Raw genomic sequence first — 19,978 nt, 5'->3', positions numbered from 1 at the left:
CTTATTGGAAACTCAAGACAGCCATAACATTATGATTTTTTACAAGTGTATGTACACTTTTGACCACAACTGTATGTACTTTCTGTACATGTTTGCCTTAATTACTGCTCGTAACACGTTCTTTCAGCAGCTGGCCTTGTTCTGAGCCTGCACTACTAAATTAGTTGACGATTAATCACAATTTATCAGATTAATCGTTTCTGTCCTAGATCATACTCTGCATACCTACAACAAATCTGAATGCCAGGTGTATATAATCGGTGAGAGTCGTATCGCCACACATTGAAGCAGCACAGATCAGATTTCTTAGGGGTTAAAAGTCGTATTTAGCTGCTGCGTAAACTTTTCTTTTGAGGCAACGGTCGCCAACACTAAACGACGACGACATAGTGTTTGGTAGACAAAGCGGTTTCACAGATTTACCTGTGCTTTTTGAATGCTAAGACCTCTCTCCAGGACTGCAGTCCCAACATAAAGTGAATATTTCCTGGATTTGGTTTTCTGACTGCGTGGCTCTCTGTCCTGTTCAGGACTGCATCATCTGCATGGAGCAGCTGTCCAACCCGTCCAGCTACGAGACGCCGCCGTCAGAGGAGGGAAGCCAGAGCATCGTGCCGCAGGCCGTCGGGAAATTCATCAAGTGTGGACACACCCTGCACATGCTCTGCATGCTGGCCATGTACAACAACGGAACAAAGGTACGCAACAGATCAGAGGCCCGAACTACATCTGCAGAACTCAGAGTGCCGCACGAATACATATAGAAAGCAAACATGGCCGCAGCATTCATACAGGTGCTTGAAATGTCCCACAGGACGGCAGCCTGCAGTGTCCGTCCTGCAAGACCATCTATGGAGAGAAGACCGGCACGCAGCCCAAAGGCAAGATGGAGATCTACAGCGTCGCTCAGTCGCTGCCTGGTCACCCCGACTGCGGCACCATTCAGATCATCTACAGCATCCCACCTGGGATACAGGTACGCCAGCCCCACCTCACCTTACAGGTGCTGAACGATTAGTCGGGATTAATCAGTTATAGGAATAATCGTCAGCTGTTTTATTAATCAATTAATTGTTAACTGGAGTTTACAGACCCCCCAAAAAAAGGCCATTTACGGAAAGAGCAACGTAGTCAGAGTTGTAATTAAATCAAAAATGTATAAGAAATGTGCATTTTACATTAGAGGTGAAAAATAACTGTTGTCTGTAAACATGTTGTCCTCAAGTGTCGAATTGAAGTGATGTCACCTCCAGAATTTACAGCAAATACAAACAAAGACCAATGAAACCAGAACTAAAGTCGAACGTCCAGATCAGGAACCGTTTTTACATATGTGGCATTAAAAGGAGCCTTTTCTGACGATTATCTCAACAATCAATCATGATTAATTTGATTAATCGCTTCAGCCTCAAGCTGTGTAAGAGTTCTCAGTTCTTCGTCCCTCCTCCTCCTCAGGGCCCGGAGCATCCCAACCCTGGACAGCCGTTCACCTGCAGGGGGTTTCCTCGCTTCTGTTTCCTCCCCGACAACGACAAGGGCAGGAAGGTAAAACATGGAGACGATGTTTGCTTCACGCTGGGATTCAATCTGAGCCCATCATAACCGATACAGGCTGTCGCTGCTCCCTGCAGGCTCCTGCAGGTCTAACACACAGTCATCACATCCACTTCTACATTCATCAGTCTCTGAACATTCAGTTCTCTCTGTCCAAATGGTCAGTGGCATCATTACACAGGTCAGGACCTTCTGACCTTCACAGCCTGGAAGCAGCATGTCTGTTGGTAACAACAGGAGGTCGCTAATCTGACTTCCCTGTTTTAGTTAGTGAAAAGTGAAATCAACGTAAAAATGTTATGAAATTGTCAGCTGTCTAAGTGCAATAACCAATAAATCAATTAAACATACGATAAATTAAAATGAGCTCAATAATTTCCATTGACATGATTTATAATTTTTCCTCTTTTCTGTCTTTCTACCAGAAACTGCATAACGAAAGTCTTCATTCGAATTTAAATTTTATCGATCTTAGAGAATGTGTTCTTGCTTTATTATACCATTATCTTTACATTACTAAAATGATCTCAAAACAACATTGTTATTGTTTATCACAATAACTTCTGGGACAATTTATCATCCCTCAACATGTTTCACGGTGTCAGGTCAGCTGGTTAATCAGGTTATCATGTGAAAACAAGACCAGCTGTCAGATCTGAGCCACTTTGAGTCGAGTAGAATGAATTATTACGATGGTTGAAGGTTTAAACAAATAAAAATGAAGTTTATTAGAATAGTCAGCAGTTGCAGCTGGAGTCCAAACCCTGAAAACTTACTAATGAGTAGAACAATGGAGTGAAATGTTGAACATTAAAGGCAACGAGTCATTTTTATGTCCAGGCCTGTAGGTCATATCTGAGCAGACTACGTGCTATTTCTTAAAATGTATAAAAGGTAAATTAAAACATTTAATTGCATGATGTCAGTAACATGTTTTTAAGAGGAATATGAAATGATTAAAACTTTTAGTTACAAAGATATTGCAAAAAAAATAAAAATAAAAAATACATCACTGGGTCAAAAAAGACCCACTTACGCATCAGAGGGTTATTTTTATTCCATATGGCCCAGACCCCCATAAAGGGACCCATTATGCAAAATGTACATTTTGCAGTTTTGTACTTCAGCCAAAGTGCTTAAAGCACCAAACTGTTTTTAATGGCAATAAATGAATGTTGCTTTTCGGTGTCTGGAAAATGAGCCGTTTCAAAAACCTTCCGATGAAGTAACAGTTGACGGGCACTGTGCCGTTACCTAGCAACCCAAACAGAGTTCTAGCACATTTGGTCAGCTGGTCTTACAGCTGTATGCGCTGTACAATGGCTGCTGGAAAACAGTGTTGACTTCCCATCCAGAAACCATTTGCTGCATTCTTGTTGGATGTGCAGGAGGCTCCCATACTGCTTTTCAAAGATGTATGGTTACACTACTTTGCATCGGTTTGCAGCCATTTTCACGTGTTAGAAATTTGAGTTTGGGTGCGTGGCCTGCAGCAGCCTGTCTGTCTTTAAAGTGAGAGAGGCCCTAAATAGCAGACTAAACTCTCATCATCTAAGAATGATTTGGTGCAAAAAATGTAATAGCATGTTTGCATGTATGCTAACCTATTCAAGGAAGTACAGTACGTCTCTTTCAATTGGCTCAGCCATCTCTCTGCTCATGTCAGGTCCTGGAGCTGCTGAAGGTGGCGTGGATGCGGCGCCTGATCTTCACCGTGGGAACGTCCAGCACCACCGGGGAGCACGACACGGTGGTGTGGAACGGCATCCACCACAAAACCGAGATGATGTCCAACATGTCGGGCCACGGCTACCCCGACCCAAACTACCTGGACAACGTTCTGTCAGAGCTGGCCTCGCAGGGCGTGACAGAGGACTGCCTCAAACCTCCGGGCAGCGGCAGCAGCAGTTAGGTCGCAGCTTCACACATTTCCACTCCACTGCAAACCTCCAGCTCAGCTCCCAGCTGAGGAAGAAAGAAATAAACACGACTATAATCTCTGCAGAGAAGCTGCCTGGTTCATATGCTGCTGCATTTCTGCACGTCACAAAACAGAAACGATGGGAGGAGAGAAAAAAAAAAAAAAAAAACCCAACAACCCGCAGGCCTCGTCTCAGTGTTCGCCTGCTCCTTCAAACCTCCAAAACACTGGAAAACTCGTGATTTTTATTCCTCCCTGCCCCCCATCCCGGCCGCGTCAGTACCCTCGTCTTTCAGCTGCAGCGGGAAGCGGAGCTCACTCTGGGAATGAGAATCTCATGAAGCACTTTAGCTCCTACAGTGCATTCAGCTGACACGGCGACAGTTACTTTATTCAGTTGTTTTATTTCCTGTCAGCAAAAGCTGGGAACACGTGCAGTCGGAACACTAAACTTCAAGTAGCAACGTCAGTTTAATGAACAGATTTGATGAGAAGAGGCAATACTTCAGTTGTAAATAAAAATATAAATGCATCAAAAATATGAAAAAAAAATGCCATAAAAGTTGTGACTTATTTTTTGTTATTATTATTGTTTAGCCATCTTCTATTTAAGCCTTCAAACTGGGGGCATTCTGCAGCTGTTTTTCGTCATTTAATGTTGCAGTTGCTGCGCGAGAGAGAACAACGAGCTCCCTGACCTCAGTTATTTTCTCACCTCTGAGACAAAAAAAAATCTCTAGTTAAGATTTGACAGTGTGACAATCAGTCTTCAACGTTGTCTTGATTAAAACAAGACTAGCAAAGCTGCAGCAAACGTGTCCATGTTCCCACGAGGTGAAACCTCCTGTATTCACATTATCCTGCTCACAGTGCTGCAGTCACAGCTGATCAGCTCAGCCTCGACGTGTGTACAACTTAAAAAAAGGGGAAAAATGGATCTGCAATAAAGATACAATGCAAAATAAAATCATGACTAGGTGTGACTTATTTATTTTTTTCAAATCTGAACTGTTTTCCAATCATCTCATTGTGGTGTGTTGAGTTGACGGGACCGATTGTTGAAAAGAGTGTTGCATCATCTGCATACATGGTTACACCTGAAGTGATTCAACACACTTTGAAATTCTGGGGACATATTTTTATTCATATATATATATAATATATGGTGCCCAGTTGTGCTTTATGTTGCTAATTTGCACCATACCTTTAAAAAGATTAGCAACATCAGGCACAACTGGTTCATCTGGGATAAGTTAATTTTTTTACATGTTCTGTTGTAACCTGTTTATAGTTTGTAATAATATTTCTATTGCTCTGACTTTAACATGTTATTGATTAATTAATGGTGAACTTAATTTTTACCCATTTAATTGCCTTTTTTAACATGCAAAGGTTCACACTGGAACCTTTTTATTTGCATGTTTCTGGTGCACCCGTAAATATGATGCACGAGTGACATCTATAAGCCGCGATGGATGACAGTCACTTCTCTTGGCCCACTAAGTGTTAATTTTTGTTTCAAAAATGATCTGATTGGATGGTGAAAAAGACTATTATGTTGAAATTGTGCTAACAGGAGTTAGCCTATAAGCTAAACTATTCAAGCCTAAAGTAGCATCTCAGTGCTAAGCATGTTGCAGCAGCAAAGATGTCCCCAGTGCTAATGTGAGGATCCATTGTTCCCATTTCTAAAGAAGCTCCATGGTGACCAGAGGTTCTTGGAAAAACTTTGTGCTGACCTCATAGTTGAATATCCTAAAACAGATTAAAAACCAGAAATATGGATTTGCTTTTGAGCTCAGATGTTTCAGCAGCAAAGCAAGATTTTGAATTGAAAATGTTTATTTTGTTGATATATTTTGATTAAAATGCAATTAAGTACAGACCCTGCAATTAACTTGATTAAAACATTTACAATAGATACTGCCCCTTAGTGGAACCTGATGGTTTGTTTCACTGAACTTCTTAAAAATGTTGATTGATCTAAACTGATTTGTTATCCATTTCTAAAATAAATCAAAGAATTAGCTAAGAATATTTATAAATTTTTACAAGACAGAAAATCCTGTAATCGATTGAACTCTGTTCAAAACCAATTAAAAGCAAACTCCACAAATTCAAAGTGCAAGGCAACACATTTTATTTCAAAGGCCTAACTGGCGTTAAGGTACAGCATATTAAATATAATTAGTCCAGAGACAGTCATCGCAGAGTAACATACCATTCTTTTCTTTACATGATACATTCAGGCTGACTTTAAATGACATATTTTACATGTTAATGTGGTGTTAACATAAAGAGGTGTAGTGCTTCCTGCTGACCAAACTCAGTCCGTTTTTTTAGTCTCATGTTTAACAAAACAACAAATTAAGACACTGAAAATCTGCTGCTTCAGTCTCGTGTTTAGCAGCCACCTATAGTTATCTGAGTTAGTGTCGTGAGTTCCTCAAAGTATAACAGAATAATATATTTTACATCCCTGCACATAATGTTATATTTTAATAAATATAATAAATAAAAGGTACAAATATCTGAATAATGTGGAACCAGAACATCTCAATTTAAAATCATGACTCAGTGAATGGACAGTTTGTAACTGAAAAAAAGAAAGTGAAATAACGACATGTTAGTGACGTTTCCAGCTTTAAAAAAAAAAAGTGAAATAACTTGTGTTTTTAAAAGCAAAACAAGCCAAGCTTGCTGCCACACATACATTCTGCCGTTCAAGAGTCAAACCTGCAGCTTTTAGAAAAGCATTCTGCAGAGATCGGCACGTCTTATTCCTCAGGGGAAAAGTCCCAGTGTCCCTCTGTGGAAGAGAAACAAGCTCCTCCTTGCTGCAGTCTGAGTTTGTCCTTCAGTAATTGACTTTCCCGGGAACCTGGACGTTCACGCCGCTGTAGTCCACCATGTACATGGGCCACTGCTGCAGGGACACAAAGGGAGGACGGGTCAGCAGGGGGACAAAACGCTGCAGACAGCAACGGCTCTGACCGCAGCTTTACTTCACCGGAACGCTGCGACTAGCGATTCATTTAGTCATCCGTTGATTCTGCTGGCTTTTTTTTATTTAACCTTTTTTTTGTATAATATTACAAATACAATAAACATGCAAACAAACAATTCAATTCATTTTTTAAATAATAAAACATTTTATTGCGTAAAATGCATTAGGACCAAAAAAAAGAGGCGGGGCTAAAGTACCATAACTGGAATCTGATTGGCTGATATCCCCAGGTCGGAGGAGGCGGGTATGCGGCTGCTCTCCTGGACTCTCTTGCGTTTCCGTCGGTTAGTGGAGGCGTCTGTTCCTGCTGGAGACACCAAGCAGACGGGTTCAGCTAACAGATGGAGGTTTTTCATTTTAACTCTACAAATCCAATCTGAGTTGCTCATACCTGTGTTACAAGCCTGGCTACAGATCTCTGCAAAAGGCCTGTAAAAGGTAAAAGGTAAAACGTTTCCATTAGCCTGCAGGTGACTGAACTTTCTGACACCTAAAAGTTCAGAGAAAGAGACTGAAATCTGGATTATTTTAATGATTTTTCATTTTCTTTCATCTTAAACGAGCCGCTTTGATGTCAAAGCAGACTCTGCTTTGTTTTATTTTATATAAATATATTTGTTCAAGAGTGGGTGACATATCAAAGGGTGGGTTTAAACCGTCAGGAGCTTTAATGCGACACAATGAGAGCCTAAATTCCCCTGAACCCAGGCGCTGACAGCTTCCAGGCGGCTCTGCACTCACTGGAGCTGGCTCTTGATGTTGAACGTTACTTTATCCGCGGCTTGAAGGATTTTCTCCAGGCACACGATGTCGTAAGTGTTGGGGTTTCGGAAGGGGACGTCGTCTGGAAGACCGCCGACCTCCACGGACTCCGGACTGCCGCGGATCAGTTTGTACGGCACAACGACAGAGCGGTCCAAACCCAGCGCCTCGCCTGGACCGGACAATCAACAAGAGCACGTAGAAATATTAAACCGAGCTGTGAATAAAACCAACTTTACTCAATCGTTTGAAATATTCAGAGCAAGAGCGTCTGTCTGGGTCATTTGTGGCTCCGAACTGCAGCTCAAGGATGACCCAAATTTGTCTGTTAAACATTTTTAAATTTATTGTTGGCCTAATCTTCTCACAATGGAAAATTTACAAAATATTTGTCTTTTTATAACCTTTCCAATAAGTAGAACCACAGGGAAGGTCCAGAGACTTTTCCAAATAAATCCAACCTTGCAGCACCCAAATCGCCTTTTATTAAAATTAGCTAAGTATTAGCAACCGTTCTGAGATAAAGTGACCCAAATCCTGTTTCTACAACAGAATATATATTTTTTTTATCCAAGCCAAAAATGATTTGAAGACTAAATGCCATTTTTAATACAGAAAAGTGGAAAGTCATATTAAGTTTTAGTTCTACAATGAATAACATCACTTTTCCATAAAAACAAAGCAAAAAAAAAAAAAAAAAAAGGGCTATTTTAGTTTCTTGTTTTTACATCTTTTTGTTGACCCACAAGGGTCAATACTTGGTCCAACCGTTTCCTCCATTTATAGTAATAATGAAAGAAATTCTGTTGTAGATTTATGGATCTGTCCATATGCTGACGACACAAACCTCTGGCTAGTTTCTCAAGAAGTTCAGCTTAGCTTTAGTGGAAATACAGCTACATGTCCACAGTCAGTACATGTTTGCTGAGTATGAGGAATTGCTGCAAAGTTAAAGACTTGATACAATTAGATGTCCACTGTTAGCAAATGCATGTTTAATATGACAGATTGCTGCAGTCATCTATCTAATGTCCCCAAAACTGACTGTTGACTAAACATTTTGATGAAATCAACTGTCCACTGTTGACACTTTGCAGCTCCAGAGGAGGGATTGCTGCTAAATCTGTGACTTTAACTAATTATTTGTCTGCTGTTGCCACATTTTTACTCTGTAATTGATTCCTAAAAAGTCAAGCTTTTGATGCAACCAACTGTCAATTGCCACTGCTAGGAAGGAGGGATTGCTGCAAAACTACTCAACGGAAGCATCCATAAAGTATTTGTCATGTCTTAATTTAACAGGCTCGGTGTGGTAAATCTAGTCTGTTTATGTTACTGTGAGATGAAGTTGATTCATAGATCCACTGATTCTTAGATCTGCTTTTCTTACAAAGTACGTTGGAAAGATGTTTGTTTTGAATTGATATGTTCAAAAAAACGGATTGGCTTCTGAATCAAGCTGATTTAATCATTGTTTATTTTTTATAAAGATGGTCAAATCTATGGTTTTTGCATTCCTGCAGATGAAAACATCCGTTATTTAACTCTTCTCTGTCTTTGTATTCAAACTTTTTGGCATGTTACCATTTTTCATCAAACTTCATCAGACTCAGGTCTGAATTGATCTAATGGATTATTGTTACCGTATTTCTTGTTGAAAAGCTCCTTGACTTGCTCTCGAAGGACCACTTTCTCGCCCATGCGGTTGATGTCGTCATCGTCTGTCGGCAGAAAGCGACAACACCGAGTGTAAAGATGCAGCATGTGATGGAGGAGAAGAAGAAAAAAGAGACTTTCTCCTCACCACTTATTGAGGCGTAGGCCTTCTTTAGTAAAGTGACTCGACGAGGTGCTGATAGGAGAACATAAAACATATTAACTTTGCTCTCCATGTTCTGATGCATGAATTGGTTCTAAAATGAAATTCTTAGAATACCTGGTTTGGGAATAAGTCCTTGAAATGGTCTGAAAACACAGAGAATAACAACAAGATCACTGCTGAAGTTCTGCTGGAAGGACGTCAGAAAGCCGTCATTCCTGCGCCCCACCTGGTGATGGTGAAGCTGATTTTGTCGGCGACCGCCAGGATCCGCTCCAGGTTCTGGGAGCCGAAGGTGCAGGGCTTCCTGAAGGGGATGCCGGGGGGGAGGCCTTCGATGATGACCGAGTCCGGGTTGTTCTTGATCCTCTTGTAAGGCACTTGGACGGGGTACTTGATGCCCAATGCCTCCCCGTACTTCCTGTTGAACAGATCCTGGACCTGCTCCCGCAACGTGTTGGCCAAGTCGATCCTGGACAGCTTGGACTCCATGCACTCTGGGGACATGGGACACAGACAGGACACTTTGAAAGTCTTTTTTTCCTTTCACACTGCTTTATTTGCAAAGGTAAAGAAAAAATTAATTAAATTCCAGGAATAAAGTCGGAAGAAAAAGAAAATAAAGTCGTAACAATACGAGACGGAACTGATAATATTACAAGAATAAAGTTATACGAGAAAAGTCATAATACAAAAATGTAGTTGCAATAATACAAGAATAAAGTCCTATTACCATAATAAAGTTATAATAATGAGAAAAACTCATTATGAGAATAATACTAGAAAAAAGTCATGATATGAAAAGAATGTTGTACAAATGAAAGTCAAAATATTATTAAAGTTGTAAGAATACAATAAAAAGTCAGAATGATACGAGAATAATGTTATAATGGTTTGAGAACAATCATACGAAAAGAAATTTATAACACAAAATGTCCCAATATGATAAGAATAAAGTCATAATAATATGAGAAAAAAGTCTTATGACAATTGGGTCTAAATCATACAAGCATAAGCTCATAATATTACCAGCATAAAGTAAAAATATTAGTAGAACGAAGAAGTTACTTTATTATAACTCCTGCACAAAAAATAAAATAATTTATTGAGGGATTTTGAGCATCTTGTGAAGTAATATTTTGGTGTTGATTTTACAAACAGGACATACTTAACCTGTTAACACATCAGCATCAGATGATCATCAGTAGCAGGATAAACGACCGGAGACTTGAATAGCTGGTCACGTCTGACGCTTTGCTTTCATTAAGACAATGTTTTTCTAGACGTTATACAACATTCTTCTGATATTTTTACCTACTGTCAAGGTTAGAGTCCTGGTCAAACAGCGTTTTGACTAAAGTCCGAAGGGTTGCAGTCCCAGTTGACGGCGTCTCAACTAAAGTTCTACAGCTTTTTATTTCTCTTTCTCACTGTTTATTACATGCTGTTTTTATTTTAATTATGTAAAGCACTTTGAAATGCCTTGCTGCTGAAATGTTCTATTCAAATAAAATTTGATTGATTGATTGATACTATCATAATATTCTGACTTTATTCTCAAAATTTTAAGCAAAAAATCTCGTAGCCAGGCTCTAATACTCTGATAATTAATGTCTAAGCAGCTCCAGGTCTGATCCTGGGATCTGCGGCTGCGGATCAAACGTGGAACATGAAGGTACCTGAGAATCCGGGTCTCTTGGATAAAGCCGCTGTGTCCTCTGCTGGTGCGCTGTCCTTGGTGTCTGGCTCTGTGGAAAAACAATACATTTTGTTTTTGTTGTCTCCCCAAGACTTACCGAGCAGAAAACGTTGACAGCAGCCCGTAGGCTCAGCAGCGGAGCTTCATTAGGGATTAAAGCAGAAGCTGCTGCAGGAAATCCCTGCGAGGGTTTTCTGTTTTGTCTCAAAAAAAAGAAAAGCCGTTTTAAAATGCAGCCTGAACTGAAAGTGACCCGATCCTTCTGATCATAGAGAGGACAGGCTTAATCATATTTGTAAAGCTTCTTCTCTGCACACACTGAGAATAAATGCAATGTATTCAGAGCTAAATATAACAGGATAAGGAACACTGCAGCATCCTGCAGCTTAAAGCAAAGTTTATAATGTCCAAAATTGATGTTGCATTTATTCTTATTGATGTAACAGACAGATTGGTTTCCCAGAATGGATATAAATCAAACTACCTGATGGGATCTGCAGTTCAACATTCCTGAAAACAGCCACATGTAGTTCAAGTTAAAGTAAAGATGACTAGGGCTGTAATGATTAATCGGATTAATCATGATGAATTGATTATTCAAATAATTGGCAACTAACTGAGTAAATGATTAATTGTTAACTGGAGTATGAACACTCAAAAATGCAATTTTCTAAAAGAACAACACAGTGAGAGCAGTAAAAAAGACAAAAGTCTCCATAAAGATATATATTTTGCACTAAAGATAAAAAACAACCTTCTTTCACCCAGAACTCCTTTAGTGGCATAGCTTCACCTGGTTCAAACTCTATTAACAAAACTTCCTCTTAAGCACCGTTGTTATCCAATTATTAATCAGTTAATCCATAAACTGATCAGCAGATCAACCCTACACGTTACTGATGTTCAGTCTAACAGATTGGAGCTCAACGCATGCTGATGTTTTATTTTAATCACACTAAAAGAATGCTATATTACTGCATTTTTGACAAAAACATTTTATTTTCTTATTTTAAAAGGAATTGAATTATTTGTTTATTTCCATTTATGTATTCGTAATATTGTACAAAATAAGTTTATTTAAGTGAAAATCAGACACCAGCAGCTGCGCTTGTGAAAACTGCAGTCCCAGTTCCTTAGAGACATACCTGCATCACAAACAGGCATCGAAGGCATCTCTTGTTTAACTTGCTCAGCTAAAAGTTCAGGCCTGAAAAAGGAAAGTGAGGCAGTTAGTAACAACTTCGTTAATAAATTGCAACATTAAAATGTACACAGCCTCACAGCATCATATACAATAAAGTGGATGGAGGTAGTTTCTGTAGATGTTCTCTACCTTTTGATAAAAAACTGGATCTGACTGCCAACAGCCAGGATCTTGCGTAGCTTAGCCGCTCCGAAACAGTTGGGCCTTCGGAGGGAGATTCCCTCTGGCAGGCCGGTGACGTACAGATCCTCTGGGTACATCTGGAACTTTGAGTACGGCACCTTGGCTGGTTCTGGAAGACCCAAAGCTTCAGCTGGAGACACAAAGCAGAAATAATTCAGGGCTAGGGGAGAGCAGACAAAAATCTTAACACATCGAGGAACACATCCGCTAATCAGCTGTTAGCAAAGCTAATTTTTTGTATTTGTGCTCATATATAATTTTCCATAGTTTACAGACACACTTACTGATACATGCACCGTTTTTATAGTTGTTCTGAATTTTAAACTGATTCCCGATTTTGGCAGGATAAGCTTTGCTTCTCAATCCTCTCAAGACATTACTCATGAACCACACTTTTTCCTTCCACTAAATTTCCATTACTCTCTCTCTGATCAGCCAGTTTCTTTAGCAATTATTGTTCCTATTGTGCCGTTCCATCCAATTTTTGGCGAAACTGAATTTTTGGCTTTCACAAACTACACCATGATCATCAAAATTATCAGGGAAAAAAAACTTTTTTCATTATTCCATATGAATCTGTTGCTTACCGTACTTGATGCTGAAGAGGTTTTCCACTTGCCTCCGGAGCTGAAGGATCATTTCACCGATGTCCTCCACCAGACTTCCCGCTGAACGAATCACAGTGAGAGGAGGACATGAAAGTCTGCAGAGTTGAGCTGTGCTACCAGGAAACCCACAGAGTAACTAACGCTAAATATGGCAGAACATCATAAACGGACGAGGGACTCGACAAGGTTTCACTGTGGAGGAGTGCAGCCTACCTTCAGTGGGTCTCCTGATGCTTTGAGGCGCTCCACTGGGAGACGAAGCTTCAGCTGCAAGGTGCAAAGAGAAAAACATGAGAAACACGCCACTTCTTCATCTTCTTCAATGAAGAGAAGAGATTTAATTCACAGAGTCAGCAGAGACTTTAACTTTTAATTTGTCCCAGGAAACAGATGCAAGTCCTGCAGAGTAGAATTAAAAGTATCCAATGCTAGAAATATCTGCATTTGTACAGATTTCATATAGTGATACACCAGTCAGGTTTATCCTGACTAAAACAGGTTTTCTTTGAGATTAACCTGCAGATTCCAACTTTGACACGTGAAAAATTATATTTTTTATTTATTTAATTAAACAATTAAATACAATAAACTCTGACTGACAGAAATGTTCTTCAGGCTCATTGATTGAGATAGTAGCAGCTTTGAATCCAAAAGAAAATTTATCAAATAATATATCATTCAATGCATAAAGTATGAGTATGGAATATATTTATATATATATAGGTCTTACTTTTAAGTATATTTTTCTTGTTCTTATTCTTGTCATCTTTCATTGAATTGTGCAGCATTTTGGTCAACATCAGTAGTTTTTATGTGCTTTAAGAATAAATGGGCAGACTTACAAGAGATGAGAATCATATTGTACACCAGTTAGACATAATATTACCATCACCTGCCAAACAGAGCGGTGCTGCAACTTTGTTAAAAAAAGGTTTCATTCCCAATTAAAAGTCAGGATGTTTTAAGTTAAGAGATGTTAAATAATACTATAAAATAAAATAAAAACTCAACCAAAGGCTCAAAATACTAATAATTCAAAAACAGCAGCTTCAAGTGAAAAAAGTAGTCAGTGATCCCCAAAATGACCAAACTTCACAATGTTTCAAATGAAATAAAATAAGAAATATTTGTTTATCAACCCGTGCTTTCTAATAATTAATAGCAATGACATACTCAGATGTAAAATTCTTTGCATGTTTTTATATGGAATATTAAACCTAACAAATATTTGAGGGTAGTTTTTAATCTTATTGCATTGGTTTGCTCAGGTAATGCAATAAAAAAACAAGTTGAAGTTGAATGAATTTAGCAAACCCATCCAGGAAAACCAAACTGACCAAAATCTGCCTGAACAGACAACCTGAAACAGTTAAAACCAGACATTTACATACACATAATAAAAACACATTTTTTCTCACCATCCGAAATAAAATCAGACCAAACTTCTTCTGTTTAGGTCAAATAACATCACCTAAATGATTAATTATTAATAATTATTACTTGCTAAATATTTTTGTAACTGAAGGTTTGACTGAAGTCATACAGTTTAAAATATAGTTATCCCTTATACTAAACTATACTGAAACTATACCGAAATATAACATTTCTAAAAAAAAAAATTCTTGCAAAATTCTTTGGCATTTAGCAAATATAAATAATTTTGGTAATTCTAATTGATCTAACGAGACGTTTTATCTGATTTAACTTCAGAAGGTGAGAACAAAAATGTCCGTTTGTTAATTTGGTGTTTGTAAAATTCTGGTTTCCACTGTACACAATAAAAGAGAATTATGATTGAATTAAAATCAGACAAACAACTGCAAACTGGGTTTCCCTACAAAGAAACACAGAAATGAAAATCTACATTCAATGTCAGCACTTACCTTTGTTTTTCTTCCTTTACTGGTAAATTGTGAAAGAAAAAGAAAACTTAAAGAAAGAACAATCAAATAAACCCAAAAAAATAATCACTTCTATGAACCAATGAAAGTAATAACCAAGATCATTCTGAGTAGACTCTGCTGGGAGCAAATGAGGTAGAAAATCCCCTGTTTATAATCCAAATTTACATTCAGAAATTTGGACTGTGACATAAATCCTGTAAAATTCCAATACTTCTCCTGATCTTTCGGGTCTTTTCTTCAAATCTCTTCATGGAGCTAAAAATAATACAATCAGTAAATGTCAGGAAAATCCTACCAGGGCATCTGAGCCTGATTCATTTTGAATGAAATGGATCAGGAGGACTGAAGTTGGAGACTCCTGATCTAAAACAAAAGGCAGAGTGAAGAAGTTGAGTCTACTCAAATGTTCTTGGTATTGTTGCTCTATCTAAAGTTTCAGGGAGAAACCAGTTGTAAGTTGAAGATAAGGGATTGGGTTTTTTTTTTATACAACATTTAATACTCACAACCTGCAAAATGCACAATGCACCGTTTCTAATTACTGACATGTCCAGTTGTTTGGGTTCAACATGTGACTCATGAATAGAAACTATAGAGTGATTATCAGTCGACATCACGCTGCATCAGCACCAGCTGTGCGGCGCACATTGCCTTCAGAAAGAAAGCAAGAATATATTATTCTAACTATTTCAACTATTTACAATTAGGCTGACAAAATTATTCACAAGATCACCTCTCAGCCTGCCACAAATCCTGCAAATCCAATAGCTTTGTGGGATCTGCAGATGTCAGAGGTTTTATTTTTAGTGAAGTGTCTCCCGTTCAGTCTGCTGTACTTTTGATTTCTGATGGTTTCATGTGAAACATGGTTTTCACATGTGATTTTCAGAAGTGGAATTGATGACATTTTTCTGTTAGGGTAACCAAACGCCGGAAACGTCTTTGAAAACTGGTATCTATTTTTATTCTGCCTGGGCTGAAGACATTGAACTAGAACATCAGAAAATTCCCTGCAGTTAAAATGACTGCAGGGATAAAACACTAAATCTCACAAAGTATTTTTGGTCCAGTTTCTAGCGCAAATATCTAGAAACAATTGAAATGATACAAAACTAATTTACAAGTAACCTTTCAGCACAGTATAGGAGCTTGTTTTATGTTAATAATTCATTATTATTGATGAAAAAGGACCAACTATAAGTAAAATAATCTGCCAGTGCAGTTGTCCATCTGTCTATTAAATCTGTCTTTTGACATTTAGCATTTTTGTCAAAGAACGCCAAGTATGAATTCTGTTTTTCATTCAAATTTACAATTTTAGGAAAACCTTACTCCGTCGGCCATGCTCATCATGGATATGTTTGTTTCCATGGTGAGGGACTTGATGTATCTCACTGAGAGCTAATTACTGTGTACAAAACTGCTTTAATATTCCTAGTAAGTGATGTCCGACCACTAAAGTTTGGGGAATTTTGTAACTTTTTTTGGGTCAAGAAGACACATTTCATTCACTAATGTTAATTTGGTAGTACAACTTATTTTAGTTGTAGTACGCTGACAACATGCTAGCTAATGTTAAAGCAGCAAGACAACAGCGGGTAACCATGGCAATCAGCAACATCTTAATGGCAGACTGGCTCTTTCTGCAGTCAGGCTTACAAACAAATAATCCCTCTACAGGCATTAAGACTTGCAGATGATGCATGGTGCTTTTCACAGATGAGAGCTAATCTTCAAAGAAAGGGCGGAGCTACAGGAGGTTAAATCAAGGAAAGGGCCATTTATAAGGTTGGGGTCGAGGGCACTAGTGACTGAGGAAGTGAAAAAAGGAGCAAAAATATTGACAAAAACGTGGTTCCATACGTGCTTCGTTTTGTGATCTAAAGAAGGTCAGAGGATGTAGCTGGGAGGAGCTGCAGCGTGAAGAGGTAGATTAAATGGAGGACTGATCTGAGGAGGATGAGTGTACCTGAGTGGTTTTCCTTTGGGTGGTGGGGAGCTGGAGGAGCCGGAGGGGCGGGGGCTGCAGGAGGAGCGCTGGGCGAGGCCGTGGTCGGACACGGAGCGGCTGAAATCGCCTCGCCCAAACACTCTACAGGGTCCTCCCCACTCGTCCCAGCATCTGCAACAAAAATAAATAAAACATCCCCAGATTGACCTTCTCTAAGCCTTGGAATGCACAAGTCCAACTGTTCAGCATATTTCTCACAAACTGCTGTGCTCTAATAAAGCTAAAGGCAAAATTCACAACAAATTTGATCATTGGTATTTATTTATTTTTTTACATTTAATTCTAACAAAGTGTTTTTGAAAACCTAAACTTGTAGGAAAACCTAAGTTGTAGGAAAAGTGCTTCCCCAAGTTATATTAAATTATTTTTTAAATTTGTAACTCAGATTATCATTGTCCTTCTGCTCCTCTGTTTAAGGTTTTATAAATTTTTACTATTTATAACAAACATTTTGCAAATTTGTATTTTTGTTCATAAGATTTATGTAATTTAAGAGGATACACCAATGCATTCTAACTATTACTTCAAATTAAATATGCAGTTTCATTCTTAACTCGCCAGAGTTCAGCGCTTTATTACACATGAGGCCAGTAGAGGTCAGTGTTCTAAAGTTTGGAAGAAAATGTGACAAATCCCTTGAAGAAGACTAGATTATAAATGCAAAGCGTGGGAAATGCTGTAATTTGGCTTTTAACAGCTCAGCTGGTTCCAAATGTTGGGATGTTCCAAATGTTATTCTTCAGTACAACAAGTAAACTACTCAACAGACTTAAAACCACTTTTAATTTTGTTGCAAGAAATAAAAACAGTCAAAGCGTTTAGTGGCTGATTAGACTGACATCTAGTTTTGATCATAAAGCAGCTCTGGAAGAGAAGAAACGTCTGTCTGGTGTCTTAAAGATTTTGTTGGTTCAACAAACGTAAAAGTCAAACCATGATAATACATGAGATACATGGCTGACATTTTAAATACCAACTAGCAAGCAGTCAGGGAGGGAAAATGATTTTTCCAAGCTTTGGCTTGGAAAAATGTCAACAGACCTAGCGCCACCCAGTAGTTAAAGCAGATGCCGTCTAATTTGCCACTGGAAAGAACAGTATATATTTGGAAATCCAATCAATATATTTTTGAGAAGATTTTTGGTCCTTTTATTAACTTTATTAAGGACTTAGACTTGCGACAGTCTAACATTGGTACATGGTTGTATTTTCAAAGTGAAAGATCTCAGTAAAATATTTTGGTAAAAAAAAACAAACAGATTTTTTTCCTTGTAATTTTAAGACATTCTGATAAAAATGAGTCTTCATTCTGTCAATATAATGAATATATTATCGTAATTAAACAAAAATTCTCATAGCCCACAAAAGGGAAGATTGAAGCTAAGGCCACTTTTTGAAAATATTTTGTTATTTGAAATTTTTGTTTTAGAAGAGAAAGCAAGAAAAAAATTGAAGTAAAAAGCACTTTGTAGAAGTCAGCAATGCGCAGTGACAGGGTAACCAGTGGAAGTGTAATGATGTTGGCTCACTTACCAGGCACCGTAACCTGAATGATGTCTCCATCTGGAGGCTCCGTTTTAATCCGCCTCAGAGGAGCTCCGTCTCCCGAAGGACCTGCCAGAGTTAAACGCTCCATCAATAATCAGACATCATCAGTACGTTTTCAAACATAGCTTTCCCTTTAACCAGCACATTTATTAAACTTTGAATTATTAAAAAAAAAGAGGGAGGTTTTTGTTAGGCTGGTACCTGCTTCAGAGTCAGCCTGGGGGCTCACACAAGCACTTGTTGATCTGTGAGAAAGTAGAAAAGAAAATGTGTTGGTATTTATTCAACACAAACCAAACAAGTCCAGAAACCTTAACTGTATGTGTTGGGGTTTCTGACAGACTTTACTATTCTCTCACATGAAGGAGTTTGAGTTAACTGCAAAGCTGCTGCAGTTTATGGAGGTTTGCAGACAGCTTGATTCCTTTTTCTGCTGTGTTTTGGATAATTTTTCTCTCATTTTCACACTAGAATACGCGAAGTGAAGAGCTCATGGTCCAGTCAATGACTGCATGGTGCCCAGATCTTCTTCTTGTAAAACAAGCCCACATCATCCACCATCTTGGCTCTTTGTGCTGGCAGATTATATAACACGTCACCTCATTTCTGCTTGTGTGAAGGGAAAAGCTTCCAAATAAGCCACAGTTGTTCAATCCGGTGGTGTAAAGCAGGGGCTCCTTACACACCACATAGTACTCCCATAAATATTATATCACAGATGGAGAAAGAAAAAAAACAAAAACAGACATTTTTACAGCAGTCTGAACGGCCTGTTTCTGAGCTTTTCACCCCCCAAAAGTCCAATTTGTGGCACTTCCATATGTGGAACTAAATTGGATATGTAACCGATAGTTTTCAAAGAGTCTATATATATATATATATATATATATATATATATATATATATATACACACACACACACACACACCTACATATGTACATGTGTGTATGTATACACACATATACATACACATATACTTCTGGATTTATGCTAACTGCATTTCACTGCAATTACAACTAAGTTGAATTCTATTCTATTCTAAAATCGACCCAGTATTACTTCCATAAACAGTATTCAGAGAAGCAATAATTGCTTCTCCGAAGTCGCTGATGGCGTCTTTCCACCCTGGCATTGTGTTAATAAAGACGAACTAAACTTAAAGGAGCCAAAACTCCTGCTTTGGCAGAGGACGTCACACCTGCTGCTGATGAATTACAGTGCTTTAATTAACTGCTTGTGTTTACTTCTCGTCAAGCAAATGATGACAGCGTTACGTTGTGTCCTTGTTCAGTTAGCACATTAAGGCTATGGCATTATCTTGGACAGTGTGTCTGTGGGCTGAGAGCCAACCTGCTGCTGTGAGCGTTGCTGAGCAGCTCAGCTGCGGTGGGAGGGAAGCCCAGGCAGTCGGAGAAACCGTCTTCAGGCGCGCAGCCCGGGTCAAGCTTGCCCTCCTCTCTGACAATCTTGCCTGCAGCTTCAACAAACAAGACACAGAGGATAAATAAACAAAGCACCACATTAACAGAGAGTGTGTTTGGGAGAGTAAATGTATATCGGTAAATAAAAACTTGACAGCCTATCTTGCTTGTTGCCTCCTTTGATTAATCACAAAGACGCTGAAAGGTTTGCAAAATTTAATCTGGTTTGATTTTATCAAAGTAGGGCTGGATGACATGGCTGAAAAACATATCATGATATAAGCACTTAATATCAGTCGATATCAATAATAATTGATTAGTTTTTTGTTGTAAATA

General features: G+C 38.6%; 2 protein-coding genes across 4 annotated transcripts in view; one reads left to right on the top strand and one right to left on the bottom strand.

Annotated features, from left to right (window-relative positions):
• Positions 1-4,206, top strand: part of dtx2 (deltex 2, E3 ubiquitin ligase) — a 24,620-nt gene extending 20,414 nt beyond the window's left edge. For both annotated transcript variants that reach the window (XM_015044334.1, XM_015044335.1), the window contains 4 exons: positions 531-698; positions 815-976; positions 1,456-1,545; positions 3,221-4,206. In XM_015044334.1, the coding sequence (XP_014899820.1) occupies positions 531-698; positions 815-976; positions 1,456-1,545; positions 3,221-3,466 (666 nt within the window). In that variant the 3' untranslated portion in view covers positions 3,467-4,206. The remainder of the gene's footprint in view (positions 1-530; positions 699-814; positions 977-1,455; positions 1,546-3,220) is intronic.
• A 1,385-nt stretch (positions 4,207-5,591) lies between these two features.
• The window catches only part of gtf2ird1 (GTF2I repeat domain containing 1), a 37,306-nt gene continuing 22,919 nt past the window's right edge, over positions 5,592-19,978 (bottom strand). For both annotated transcript variants that reach the window (XM_015044332.1, XM_015044333.1), the window contains exons 12-27: positions 18,422-18,465; positions 18,206-18,286; positions 16,631-16,783; positions 12,971-13,024; positions 12,737-12,817; positions 12,096-12,279; positions 11,908-11,969; positions 10,743-10,811; positions 9,293-9,560; positions 9,181-9,209; positions 9,049-9,096; positions 8,888-8,965; positions 7,224-7,416; positions 6,874-6,911; positions 6,680-6,789; positions 5,592-6,401 (exon numbers count right to left, since the gene is read on the bottom strand). In XM_015044332.1, the coding sequence (XP_014899818.1) occupies positions 6,333-6,401; positions 6,680-6,789; positions 6,874-6,911; positions 7,224-7,416; positions 8,888-8,965; positions 9,049-9,096; positions 9,181-9,209; positions 9,293-9,560; positions 10,743-10,811; positions 11,908-11,969; positions 12,096-12,279; positions 12,737-12,817; positions 12,971-13,024; positions 16,631-16,783; positions 18,206-18,286; positions 18,422-18,465 (1,561 nt within the window). In that variant the 3' untranslated portion in view covers positions 5,592-6,332. The remainder of the gene's footprint in view (positions 6,402-6,679; positions 6,790-6,873; positions 6,912-7,223; positions 7,417-8,887; positions 8,966-9,048; positions 9,097-9,180; positions 9,210-9,292; positions 9,561-10,742; positions 10,812-11,907; positions 11,970-12,095; positions 12,280-12,736; positions 12,818-12,970; positions 13,025-16,630; positions 16,784-18,205; positions 18,287-18,421; positions 18,466-19,978) is intronic.

The sequence above is a fragment of the Poecilia latipinna genome, unplaced genomic scaffold (genome assembly GCF_001443285.1).
Source record: "Poecilia latipinna isolate Pla-1442-1.1 unplaced genomic scaffold, P_latipinna-1.0 Scaffold669, whole genome shotgun sequence".
Lineage (NCBI taxonomy): Eukaryota > Metazoa > Chordata > Actinopteri > Cyprinodontiformes > Poeciliidae > Poecilia > Poecilia latipinna.
This window is presented reverse-complemented; position numbering and strand designations above follow the sequence as displayed.